This window comes from Gadus chalcogrammus, chromosome 12 (assembly GCF_026213295.1).
Source record: "Gadus chalcogrammus isolate NIFS_2021 chromosome 12, NIFS_Gcha_1.0, whole genome shotgun sequence".
NCBI classification, from domain to species: domain Eukaryota; kingdom Metazoa; phylum Chordata; class Actinopteri; order Gadiformes; family Gadidae; genus Gadus; species Gadus chalcogrammus.
In genome coordinates this window covers 31,521,445-31,534,709 of record NC_079423.1, presented here as the reverse complement: position 1 = coordinate 31,534,709, position 13,265 = coordinate 31,521,445, and the positions used below count along the sequence as shown (strand labels likewise).

At 50.9% G+C, this 13,265-nt stretch overlaps 1 protein-coding gene across 1 annotated transcript in view; it reads right to left on the bottom strand.

Annotated features, from left to right (window-relative positions):
• Nucleotides 1–12,943, bottom strand: part of LOC130392829 (uncharacterized) — a 41,846-nt gene extending 28,903 nt beyond the window's left edge. The window contains exons 1-19 of the mRNA XM_056603320.1: nucleotides 12,871–12,943; nucleotides 12,759–12,780; nucleotides 12,296–12,559; nucleotides 11,833–12,090; nucleotides 11,307–11,573; nucleotides 10,489–10,746; nucleotides 8,992–9,110; nucleotides 8,054–8,195; nucleotides 7,433–7,699; nucleotides 6,795–7,055; nucleotides 6,257–6,517; nucleotides 5,645–5,905; nucleotides 5,074–5,340; nucleotides 3,675–3,938; nucleotides 2,922–3,212; nucleotides 2,085–2,345; nucleotides 1,216–1,479; nucleotides 317–586; nucleotides 1–95 (exon numbers count right to left, since the gene is read on the bottom strand). The exon at nucleotides 1–95 is cut by the window's left edge and continues 163 nt beyond it. Coding sequence (XP_056459295.1) covers nucleotides 1–95; nucleotides 317–586; nucleotides 1,216–1,479; nucleotides 2,085–2,345; nucleotides 2,922–3,212; nucleotides 3,675–3,938; nucleotides 5,074–5,340; nucleotides 5,645–5,905; nucleotides 6,257–6,517; nucleotides 6,795–7,055; nucleotides 7,433–7,699; nucleotides 8,054–8,195; nucleotides 8,992–9,110; nucleotides 10,489–10,746; nucleotides 11,307–11,573; nucleotides 11,833–12,090; nucleotides 12,296–12,559; nucleotides 12,759–12,780; nucleotides 12,871–12,933 — 4,155 coding nt within the window. The 5' untranslated portion in view covers nucleotides 12,934–12,943. The remainder of the gene's footprint in view (nucleotides 96–316; nucleotides 587–1,215; nucleotides 1,480–2,084; nucleotides 2,346–2,921; nucleotides 3,213–3,674; nucleotides 3,939–5,073; nucleotides 5,341–5,644; nucleotides 5,906–6,256; nucleotides 6,518–6,794; nucleotides 7,056–7,432; nucleotides 7,700–8,053; nucleotides 8,196–8,991; nucleotides 9,111–10,488; nucleotides 10,747–11,306; nucleotides 11,574–11,832; nucleotides 12,091–12,295; nucleotides 12,560–12,758; nucleotides 12,781–12,870) is intronic.
• Between the last annotated feature and the right edge of the window lie 322 nt (nucleotides 12,944–13,265).

Here is a 13,265-nt window from a genome sequence, read left to right as displayed (position 1 = left end):
GAAGGTCTCCCGGCCGCGCGCCTCGTCCCAGCGGAGCAGAGCCATGCTGGAGCCGCAGGTGTACGAGGGCACCACGTTGGTCGGGCTGCAAGGGGCTGAGGATGAGGGGAGGCAGTGAGCACTCACTATCACGGGATACGTTTGGGCTGTGATACGCTACCATATAATGAACCATCTCTCTCATTCTAATTGGATCCTAACCTAGTGAACTCATGCTATGTCTCAATTTGACCGATCTCTATTCCCCAAACCTCTGCCCTTTTTTCCCCGTTTTGGACAAAATGAATGTATTCAAAAAGCAAGGCCTAGAGCGCACCTGTAAGGATCTCAAACGAGGTGCTGGGAGCACTGGGGCATCGGTCCCCCAGGGCGACGGCCGCGCCGGTGTAGCGCCTCCCACAGGACAGTCCGTCCAGGACACAGCTGGAGGAGCTGGAGGAGGAGCAGTTGGCCGGGGCGGCCCCGGCGGTCGTGGCGCTGACGGAGAAGGAGGTGGCGTGGGCGTCCGGCGCCCAGGCGACCAGGGCCCGGGTGCTGGAGCAGTTCAGCAGCATCTCGTGGCTCAGGATCTGGGGCGCGCACGGCGCTGAAGAACAAGAGTCGGGATGGCGTCATGCTCTTCATCGTCAGGGCTCCCGGGTTCCAAAAGGCATTTTCTGATATTTCAGACTTTTTTTTTTTTTAAATGACACACACCCCTAGGAGAAGTGTCTACCTGAGGATCGTGCCGAGAGGCCGGCAAGTCAAACAAGCACAGTACACACTAGGGATGAGTCGGTCGCGACCAATTCGTTCACAACGAACGAATCCCGAACGTGAACGACAAGAACTGGTTCCCCAAAACAAGAAGAACTGGTTCTTTGATTCTTTTTTTTAACATAAAACAAAAATATGGTCACGTAAATAAAATATACAAACGAACAGAGCTTCGTCTCCCCGCGACTTATATTGATTGAGTCTACAACGTTCTCAAAGATTCAGCCAATGAGAGGTAGCAATGGTGTTGCCATGGCACCTGGGTAAACAAATGACAAGGCGGTACCGTCAAGGGGGGCAGACACCAAATGACGTAGTCTGACGTAACGAACGAATCAAAACGAACGAATCAAACAAACGAATCGTTATAGTGAACTGAACTGAAAGAACTAGTTCCCGGAAAATAATCATTTTGCCCATCCCTAGCACACACACACCAGGCTGACAGCGTGCCTTTACCAGTGGTCACGGTGGTGGAGGCGTAGATGCTGCTGTTGCAGCTCCCGTCTCCGGCCAGCACCACCACGGTGTACTCCGCTCCACAGCGCAGCTGGTCCAGACCGCAGGACGTGACGTTGGTCTGGACGCTGTGCTCAGGCTGCCCGCTGGCCGAGGCCACGACCGTGTAGTAGGGGACGCTACCAGGGCCGGCCGTCCAGGTCACCATGGCAACGCCAGAGTTACAGTCCAGGCTGGCCTGCACGTTCTCTGGGTCACATGGAGCTGGAGAAGGGTGGGTAGGTTAAGCTAGGTTAGGGTTAGGGTTAAGGTGGGGTGGGTAAGTTCTGCAGGAAGAACTCCACTCACAGAGAGAAAACACTGAAAAAACGATAATTGCAAAACATAAATACATTAAGCTCAAAGTACTCTGTTCATGTATATGCATTTATCTATAACTTCATATTGGAGGACGGGGTGACAATATCATTTCTTTATGATACAACGTTTTTTTTACATAGATTTATACGCGTCATACTATCCCGATTACTCCTATTCCTTATCTCCCATCTCCTCAACTCCTATTCCTTATCTCCTATTTCCTTAACTCCTATTCCTTTTCTCCTCGCCAGGCTGTCGGCACCAGAGAGGTCGTCTTGTTCCACACATCTAACGTCCGACCTAAACGGCTTTATCGTATAATTCTGTATTAAAGGCGACAGTGTGATTGGCCATTTCAAGCCGTCAGGTGGACACGCCCACTTGTGATGTCAGAAGAGGCCGATGTTCTAAACACTCCCACCCGGTGGTATGATATGTCACCTTCACAAGGCTTTAGCGTATAACCCTATATTAAAAGGAGAAGGAGAAGAAGGATGGACGGCGGTTACCGGTGGCGACGGCAGCTCCGTGGCTCACGGAGCTGTTGCACTGGTTGCCGAGGGCGACCACAGAGAAGCTGTACGTCCGGGCACACGTCAGGCCGGGGAAGGAGCAGCCGTGGAAGGACGTGGAGCAGGAGGCGGAGTCGTTGTGGGCGTCGGTCACCGTGGAGACGTAGCTGAGGGCGCCGGGGGCGGGGTCCCAGGACGCCTGCACCGTATTGGACAGGCAGTTCATGACGCGGCGCAGGCTGGCGGGGGCGCAGGGCACTGTGGGGGGGGGGGGGGTGTTATCATCCTTAAGGTCTTGACACCCAGTACGCTTTGCCCCTTTGCTCGTCCCAAATCTATTTGTTGAAATCGTTTTTATATTATTATTATTATTGTTATTATTATGATGATTATGATTGTGATTATGATTATGATTATTACGTATTAGATTTTTCAGAAAACATACAACTTAGAGATATCTTACCTATGGGTGTAATCATTTGACTTAAGTCAATATATAGTTTAGGGGATTTTGGATTCTATTATTATATTAGATTCTATTATTCAATTTTTAACCGTTAAATCATTGCCAGATATTGTTTTCATCTACAGCAGACGCCTCAGTTTAGTGACGTCAAGTGGTGTCCTCTCTTTGACCCCAGCACCATTATATTTACATCCAGGGGATTTTTCTGAAGCTTTCATCCAAAGCGAACTACAACCATTCATACACACAATATCCCCCACCGACAGCGGAGTCGACCACGGAGTCGAGCCGGGGATCGAACCAGCGACCTTCCGGTCACCAGCCGACCCGCTCTACCTCCTGAGCCGCACGCCTCCCTCCCGCCACACCAGTCCGGTTCATACCGGAGCGGACCGACTGCGCTGCGCTGCTGGGGCCGGGGCACAGGTCTCCCTGGGCCCGGACCGTCACGGAGTACTGCTGGCCGCAGAGCAGGCCGGCCACCACACAGCCGCCGCCGCCGCCGCCGACGGAGGAGCAGGAGAGGGAGGCGGAGCCCCCAGTCCGGTCGACGGCCGTGACGCTGTAGTTCACCGGGATGGAGAAGGGCGTCCAGCTCACGGCCAGCGCGTTGGTGCTACAGTCCACGACGGGGAGCACACCGGTGGGGACGCAGGGGGCTGAGGAGGAGGAGACCACAGAGTGGGTTTGGACGGAGAGCTGCTGCTGAACACGGAGCTGAGACTGAGGAGGACATGGGATGATGATAGGAGAGACTGGGAAGGACATTCTTGGAAACTACGGGGGGGGTTTAGCAGCCTACATTAGTTCTAGTGACCAGTAGGGTGCCACCTGCTCGTCACATCTTACCAGCAGGTGGCGCCAACTGCTGGTCACCTCTTACCAGCAGGTGGCGCCACCTGCTGGTCACTTCTTAACAGCAGGTGGCGCCACCTGCTGGTCACTTCTTACCAGCAGGTGGCGCCACCTGCTGGTCACTTCTTACCAGCAGGTGGCGCCACCTGCTCGCCACATCTTACCAGCAGGTGGCGCCCCCTAATGGTCACCTCTTACCAGTAGGTGGCGCCCCCTAATGGTCACCTCTTACCAGTAGGTGGCGCCCCCTGCTGGTCACCTCTTACCAGTGATCTGCTCCAGGGGCAGGCTGTTGGCGCCGGGGCAGCGGCCGTCGGCGGCGGTGGCGGTGAAGGCGTAGCGCTGGCCGCAGCGCAGGCCCGTCAGCAGGCAGGCGGACCGGGGCTCCGGGCCGCAGCTCAGCTCCTGGCCCCCGGGGCCCGTGGCCTGGGCCGAGTAGGAGGTGGCGGTGGCGCTGGGGTCCCAGGTCAGCAGGGCGTCGTTGGTGAGGCAGTCCATACGCACCGTCAGCTGGGAGGGGCGGCAGGGCTCTGGGGGGGGGGGGGGGGGGCAGATGTATCAGAATCAGAATCACAGACTACTAGTGCTGTCAGTTAAATGCGTTATTAACGGCGTTAACGCAAACCAATTTTAACGGCGTTAATTTTTTTATCGCGCGATTAACGCAATTTATTATTAACAAAAAATAAATAAAAATGTCTTTGGCTCAAAACAAAGAAGCAGTAGCCTGACTGCTATGTTCAAGGCAGTATGTTTGTATGTTCATCGTTTAATTGCACTATAGGCTTTTTTTTTGTATCGTCCTGTTTTAATCAGTATATGCCAATGTTGTTATCAATAAAAATCATTTGCACAAGGCAAGCAGATGCACTTCTCCATGTTGATAAGAGCATTGAAATGAGCACAATTAATGTGACAAAGAAATCAAGGGATATTTAGCATAGAAAAAACATTTGCGATTAATCGTGAGTTAACTATGGCATTAATGCGATTAATTGCGATTAAATATTTTAATCGCTTGTCAGCACTAATGATTACACAAGAGTAAAACTCTTAAGGGCTGATTATGGTTCCACGTTCACGCGACCCAAGCGGGCTACGGACCCCTTACGTCCTTGCGGAACCTCCTTGCGTCCTTCGTAAGGGAGGCGCGCAGCAGCAAGGGCTGTGATTGGTCCGCTTACTAAAACCCGCCGCAGAACCGTAAAGGTTCACGACTGCGTCGAAGCGTCTATAAGTAGCAGCATAGATCACAATAATAAATAATAATGATACATTTAAATCAAGTAAGTAAAACTAAGAGAAACTAAGACAGTGCTAATAAGTAACGAGGTGTAGTTAAGTGTAAAGTGTAGCGTAAGGTGTGAGTGTAGAACACCATCTCACCACCACCGTCATGAAGGTAGATCTACAATCACAGAGCTCCTCGCGTGATGTGACAGAACAAAGAACGTCCGTGCGACAGGGACAGACGGCGTAGTTAAACAATAATAAAAAATAATAATTGATATGATTAAAAGAAACGCTTTTTTGGATGTCACTCCAAGACCCTTTACATCATTGAGAATACACATGGAAAGGAAAAAACAAAGTAAACAAAATAATAAAACGTCCAAAAATCTGAGAACAGTCTTTGTGTCAGGGCGCCGCTCTCCATCTGCTCACCTGAACGGAGAGCCACCGCCTCGCTCCGGCTGGAGCAGCCGTCGCCCACGGCGACCACGCTGACGTTGTAGATCCGGCCGCAGGTCAGGCCCTGCAGGCGGCAGGTGGTACTGCCGCTGGAGGAGCAGCCCAGACGCTCCCCGCCGCCGCCCGCCGCCGCCACCATCACGTCGTAGCGCAGGGCGCCGCGGCTCGCCCGCCAGCTCACGTCGGCGCTGCTGTTGCCGCAGATCCACTCGACCACCAGGTCAGTGGGGACGCAGGGTGCTGAAGGGATTAGCACCCATTAGCACCCATGAGCATTGTTCAGGTGGAGCCCATCTAACCATTCCTGGTGAATCGTTTAAATTAAAACAATGAAATTCTGCTTCATGATAGAGTGAGTTGGACGGGAAGGTACGGTAGATACAGCGGAGGACATGAAGCAAAGGGCCACGGGCAGGAATCTAACCCGGGTCGCTGCGGTCAGCACTGAGCCATCCGACCAGCAGGGGGCGCACCCCGCGCTCTACGCCGGGTCGCCCACGGACGAAAACAACTTCAACAACGCAGGACGTCTACGTGCACGTACCTTCCCTGACGACGGACGTGTTGCTGGGGAAACTCCTGCAGGTTCCGCTGTACGACATCACCTGCACGCTGTACTCCTGCCCGCAGTCCGACGTCGCGATGCTGCACGGCGGGACGCTGGCGTTGCAGTACAGCGTCTGGCCGTCGCCGCGGGTCAGGGCGGCCGTGTAGCGGTCGGCGCCCGGGGTCGCGCCCCAGCCCACCTCCAGGGTCCCCGAGGCGCAGCTCACACTGGCGTTCACGTCCATCGGACCGCACGCAACTGGCCGGACAGACGGAGAGAACCAAAGCGTTTCCAACACGACCGTTTGCAACGGAGCTTTGTTCCTATGCCCACTCTGAGGATCGGTGTATTAACCGCTGTGTGTGTGTGTGTGTGTGTGTGTGTGTGTGTGTGTGTGTGTGTGTGTGTGTGTGTGTGTGTGTGTGTGTGTGTGTGTGTGTGTGTGTGTGTGTGTGTGTACTCGACACTCTAGCTAGGCCGAGCCGGGGAATCGAACTAGCGACCTTTCGGTTAGAAGTCCCCCCCCCCCAGCTCTAGCTCCCGAGACCCTGCCGACCCCGTCACAGTGTGCCCGCCCACGCAGCCCTCCGTTCCCCCAGCGGAACCCACCAGAGTCCATGTGGACGGGGCTGGACGGCATGCTGGGGCAGACGCCGTCGTGCTGGTTGACGGCCACCGTGTAGCGCTGGCCGCAGCGCAGGCTGGTGACGGTGCAGTTGTGCTGGGTGGTGCTGCAGCTGCGCAGGCTGCCCTCCGGGTCCACCAGCGTGGCCGTGTAGGAGCCCCTGTCGGGCCGGCTGCCCCAGGAGACCAGCGCCTGGTTGGCCCCGCAGTCCAAGGTGGCGACGACGCTGTCTGGGGGACACGAGGCTAGGGGGGGGGGACACGGGGGGGTTAGTCATGTGTCACTCAATCACCTGTCATTGAAGAACATCGGATGCGTTGTCATGGGGATTTCTACATATTCAGTCTAACTTATTCGTTGAGTTGCTGATCCGAAAAAACAGATGCAAAACAGATGCAGATGCAAGTCAGTCGCTAGCGTTGCCCGTCCCTTCAGTTAAACGTGCCGTTTCAAACGGCCGTTTGAGACGGCTGCAATCGGACGCGTTCTACGAACACGGCGGCAGATCAAAGAGCCGTTTACCCGTCTCCACGGTGACCCTGTCGCTCTCGGAGCTGTTGCAGCGGGAGTTGGAGGAGACGACGGAGGCGGCGTAGGCGGTGCTGCACTGCAGCCCCGCGACCTGACAGGACGTGCCGAGGGTATGGCAGACGCTCCTGCGGCCCGCCGCGTCCACCGCCAGGCCGGTGTAGAACATCGCGCCGGGCGCCTCCTCCCAGGTCAGCGTGATGGAGTCGGTGCCGCAGTCCATGGTGGCCGAGACGTTTTGGGGAACGCACGGGCCTGCGGGGGGGGGGGCACGGACATGACGGTCAGTGGGGTCCAACCTGTCTGCTCATCCACGGGACGCGCCGCGTCCGGTGCGGCCCCGTATCGTCGCATAACAGTTTGAGATTTACTACAGGCGCCACGACGGACGACAGGTTGCTAAGGCCCAATCCCATTTCTACCCCTTCCCCTTACCCCTCCCCCTTGTTTTGAAGGGGTAAGGGGAAGGGGGAAGGGGTAGAAATGGGATTGGGCCTTGGGCCCAATCCCATTTCTACCCCTTGCGCCTTCCCCTTACCCCTTCCCCTTCCCCTTACCCCTTCCCCTTACCCCTTCCAAACAAGGGGGAGGGGTAAGGGGTAGAAATGGGATGGGGCCTAAATCACCCTCACCAGTTTCAGACACAGTGTTCACGAGGGTTCTGCTGGCACACTCGTCGTCGAAGGCGGTCAGGCTGGTGGTCAGATGCTGGCCACACTGGATGCCGTGCATGGTGCAGTTGGTGCCGGTGGAGCTGCAGTTTCGGAGGTCGTTTGGGCCCTGGTTGCCGAGGGCGATCACCTCGTAGTAAAAGGCTCCGGCCGCTGGCTCCCATGTGACCAGCACTTGGTCCGAATGGCAGCTGGAACTGGTGGTGAAGGTTTCGGGGTTGCAGGGTGCTGCTCTTAGGAGAAGGGGGTTTCCAATCGTTAACAACAACAATAACAATACAAATAGTATCATAAGTAATATTCAATTTAAAGCAGTTCCTGAAATACAGTTGCAAATGAAGTAAATACGAATCGTGTATTTTATGCTACTTTCATGCACTTGTAAAAAAAAAAACGCAGAGAGACACATTTGATTGGTTTACAGATGTGTCAAGTTTATCCACTAGGTGGTTCTGTCGCATTCAAATGCGTCTGATGTGAGCGCGCGGCACGTCACTCTTTCAAATGGAAATTTTTTAAATTCTTAACTTTCCAGCTACGTTACATCTGCTGCACTGCTGTAATGTAATGAGGCTTTCGCACCTGTCCTAATAAAAGAGGGCGGACTAGACTGGCTGGAGCAGTCTCCGGTGACGGAGGAGACTGTGAAGTTGTAGCTCCGCCCACATGTCGTCCTCGTGAAGATGCAGTTTGTACCAACCGTCATGCAGTGCTGGATCTCTCCCTGATGGGAAAGCAGGAGAAACATTATCCTCCTAAAGTGCTTAATGTTCTACTGAACCTCTCTGGTTATGATGGAAACATTCTCGTTAAGTGAAGTAGTCTATGATGTGTCATGATTGGGAATGAACAATCTATAAATCTGCCCGTATCAATTGCATAAGAAGATTCACACACAACAATGATACAATTGTCTATATATTTGTAGTCATGTTTCTAATGAAGAACCCAGTATACAATATAATATGTTTACAAAATGAATTAATTATCACACTCTGTCACACTCTCTGATGTAAACAATGACCGATGACATAATCGTTGATGATGACTACAAACAGATGCTGTGTCTGAAGTCGCGCACTTACGTAAGTGCACTTACATTGAGTGCACTTCATTATCCCTACATAACACTTACTTATAGGCGCAGTGCTCTCATTTCTACAGTGCAAAGACTGAAATTATTTTGTGCTTTGGCAACCCGGCTCCGGAACAGTGCCCCTGGTGGCCCAGGGGAGAGGTGGTATACGGGGTATGCCGCCCATTTCCCCCAGAGGGCGCCAGTGAGCGCATTGACGCTGTCACCAATTAGCGCCAATGTGAAGCACCTGAGGAGCAGGTGCAGGAGCATTGGCTTAGCGGCTTCAAGACTCGTTGAGTCGTTTGGTTTAATAAACATGCCATTTTGGCTCAATGGAAGGAATCATGTCCCGATGTGGGGGAGGCGGGTCACTCTCAGAGCCGCGGTGCCACACTTAGTACCTAACCGTTCGGGACTAAGCTAAAAGCTAACGTCAACATACCATTGAGTCCACCAGCGTCGCTATGTAGTGATCTGTGTGATTGACCCGATCCCAGGATAAGCTGATGAGATTGATGGAACACTCTCTGTACAGTTGTAGATTATCCGGAGGACAGGACACTGTCACAGAAAGACATAAAGTAAGGGAGTTAGACAGGAATCGACTGAGCTAAACCGATAGTTAGACAGTGACATATAAAGAGTTGGACATAGAATAGATAGCTATTGAGTTATACAGATAGTTACACAGATATGTAGATCATTACAAAGATAGAGTTGTACAAGTAGTTACTATATACAGTCAGACAAAGATAGAGATATAGTTAGACAGAGATAGTTGGATAGAGGTAAAGTTAGACAAAGAAAGATTTAGGTAGAGTCAGACAGAGATAAAGTTAGACAGAGATAGATAAATATATATATATATAGTAAGACAGAGAGAGATGGTTCGATATATTTAATAGTTAGACAGATAAATATAGTAAGATATATATATAGTTAGACAGATGGCTGGATAGTTAGATTTAGATATTGTAAATATATATATATTTAACTATCTTTGTCTACCTTATATTATAACAACTGTCTAACTGAGTACGACAGAGCTATGAATAGATATAGAGAGACAGAGTAGATATAGCCCTATTTACATAGAGTGATAGAGATAGATAGTTAGACAGAGATCGGTGGCTAGATATAGATTTATAAAGACAGAGATAAAGTTAGAGAGATAGATTGTTAGATAAAGTGAGACAGAGATGGATAGTTAGACAGATATATGGTTAGATAGTCAGACAGAGCTTGATAGTTACATAGAGATATAGATAGAAACTATATATAGTAAAACAGAAAAATATATAAATGTTAGACAGACAGATAGAGAGAGTTACATATCATTAGACATAGATTGAGACAGTCAGTTACAGTGATATAGGTTGATTCCGCTAGTGGACGAAGAAACCGGGTAAACCTAGTCACATCAAAGGAAGGCGTCACAATGACTTTTCAGGTTAAAACGCCCCGATATTGAAAATAATACTCTGTGCCTTTCACTCTAAGAGGTTTCAGGTTTCCATAAACAGAGGCCCATTCTCAGAAGGCTGAAAACAACACAATATATTGGGACAACAGAGCTCAAAAGGAGACCCAGTTCTCAAAGAGACGCCCAGAGGACGCACGCAAGCACAGAAGTGAACTTCAGAACTCAAATATGTGTTGGGAAGGAGGAACACGGCTATTGAAGTGAAGCACAGCGACGTCAACAACAGTTTGTAGGAAATCTGATGATTACTAAGCGTTTCACAAAGTTGTAGAATGTTTTAATTTAAGTCTGGGCTGAACACAAATCTACTCACACAACACCATACCCGTACCCTGTGGCCCTGTGCGATCGACCGATAAGTTGGCGTTCCGTGAGGGCCTTTTGCACCGGAGGCCTGTTTGGTCATGAGGAAGGTGGCCACCCTGGTTGGCACACATCGGTATTTTGGACTCTCACCCGTCTGAAAGTTGGTGGTTGAGTTTCCGCGGCTCTCGCAGTCCCCGGCGATGGTGATGACGGACACCACGTAGCTCTGGCTGCAGGCCATCCCCTCGATCTGGCACTGGGAGCCCCGGCTGAGGCAGGACTTCACCGTGCCGTTGTGGGTCGCCGTGGCCCGGTAGGAGTCGGCTCCGACCACGGGAACCCAGGAGACCACCGCCGTGTTGCTGGAACATCTGTAGTCCACCACCACACCGCTGGCGGCACTGGGGGCTGCACGGCACGCAACGCAAGGTGTTGTTAGATTGTGTTGGAGAGAGGGGTCTCAACGTCAAAGGTGTGTCGCACAAAGGAAACATTGAACTTCTCTCGTCAAGAGAACTGTATGACATTTTGGTTCTTCCTTCTACTTAACACTAAGATGTGTTCTACAGAGCATGAATACTTGTTTAAAAATATGGGTCATGTCTTATTAACCAGGTCCTCCTCCTTCAGGAGAAACACGAAGAGAAACAAGAGCATATGCAAAACAAAATGAGCATCCAATTAGTGACCACAACCTGTGGGTGTGTCACACTCATGAAGGCCTCATTGTTGCCTTATCTCAGCCTGAAATAAAAAACCTACCAAGAAGGCTCCATCCATGCCTCCAATGTTCCCCCACACAGTTTGTTGACGTGACAATAACAAAAAAGTCATGAAGGAAGCCAAATCCCCCACCTCCTCCCTGCCCGAGATAATATTCTGCGTGTGTGAATGGAGCGCCTCGGAATGAAAGGCTGACCTAGATTCTAATCGCCCAGTTATTGATATTGGCCCTGGCCCTGACTCACCGTCGCTGGTGAATGAGACATCGTTGGGCTCTCCGGGCAGCAGGAATCGGTGGAACGAGGACACAGAGATGTCATAGGTGGTACATGACAGGGTGTCAAAGTCCAGATGGGGAGCCGTTGCGTTTGCCACCATCGGTTCACTGTTTGGCTGGTCTTGGTTCCGGATGGAGACTCGATACAGCAGAACGCGATCCACGGGCTGCCACGACACTCGGGCTCTCTGGCGGCCGTTCTGCCGCACGACGATATCGATTGGGGGTGGCGCAACTGAGACAGGGACAGATGGAGTGTTTGAATCAGTTGCTACACATTGTACCATTCCCCTCAATCAATCACACAATGATCGAATTGAGATAGGAACCTATTGATATCCATATCTAAGAGGTTAGCCTACACTTAATTATCTTTTTTGTTTTCTTACAAGATTAATAAAGTGCTAACAATTGTAATATTTGACAATTATCCCATCCCGAGAGAAAAGACCCCCCCCCCAGCTTTAGAGTTCAACAACGAAGCCCCCACTTACGTGTCAAGATGGGTTTCAGAGCGCTCCGAAGCCCCCTGCCTGCCTCGTTCTCGGTGAACACGGAGCAGTTGTACACTGTCCTGGGCTCCAGTCCGGTGAATACCACGCTGGTATTTCTCAAAATCATTTGGTGATTCTGTCCAGCCTGTCCTTCCATCAAGACGATGTATGTGTCCGTGGTCGGGACACGGGCCCACTCTAGCCGAACGCTTGTACTGGACAGTGCCCTCCGGTATATTATCTGGGAGGTTGCGGGCACTAGAAAGACGAGTGCAAAGGCATTTCAATGACACTGCTAGGCGTGTTGCATGCTTAGTATAGGTATGTGCGTAACTGTTCATTTGAATAATAACAACAAAACATTGCCGTTGACTACGACTAACGTACACGTTAAAATACTCAAATTGAATAACTTGATTTGTGTTCTTTATATTTTCAAGTCCTACTGAACGTGGATGCTTACCTGTGGACGCCAGTTGCGTAGCGTGGCATACTACAAAGTAAAATTTGAAGACTTTAAGGGTCACGCTGTAGTGGGCTCCTGGCCGTAAACCGTGAACGTCCGTTTCTTTGGCGGACCCAGGTAACGTCAACACAACAGGTGCAATGTCTGTCGAGTTGATAACTCGTATGTCCAAAAAATAAGTTGTTGCCCCGAGATAACGATCCCATTTTACATGAAGCGTTGAAGGGCTGGGTGAACTCACTGATGTGATTATGCATGGTCCTGAAAGAGATGGAGATGGTGATGTTTGATCGTTCTTGAACAAAAAACAGCCGCCTCTCCTTTAATAAAATACTAAAACTTACTTACACATCTATATCTACACTTCAAATCTATCAACATCCTCAACATAACATCTTATACAATTTGAACAAATTAATATTCAACCTTCTTAGACTCCGCACAAAAAACAATGACTTACCTTCTGCATGAGTAAATGGTATCTGTAGAAACAATAACGTGGAAAAAAGGTTTAAAAATGAATATGATCATAATGTTATTCAAGGATTTTACCGTTGAAAATGGTCAGTTACCTGAGTTAGCGATAGGAATATCAAAGAAACCCCTATAGCTCCCACCAATCCCATCTTTGACATTGACTGCGGGATCACCATTCGTTTAGTATACAGGGGAGTCCAACACAAAAGATATTCTGGATTCTTTTTAGCGACGGCCCAGGTAGTCCTAGGGTGTGGGAACCAATCAGTAGGGTCCAAATGGGGCCAGGCTTTCCCCCGAGGGCCCGCGGCGATGAAAGGTATCAGGGGACGATAGCACAGGGTGGGGAGGTGGGAGGGGTGGACGAGAGTACGATGGTTGTATCTCAAGTGATGGATGCGCCAACCACTCCCTCTCTCTCTGTGTCTCTCTCTCTGTCTCCATCATCCCCCCCTTCTGTCTCTATGTCTCTCTCTCTGTCTCCATCATC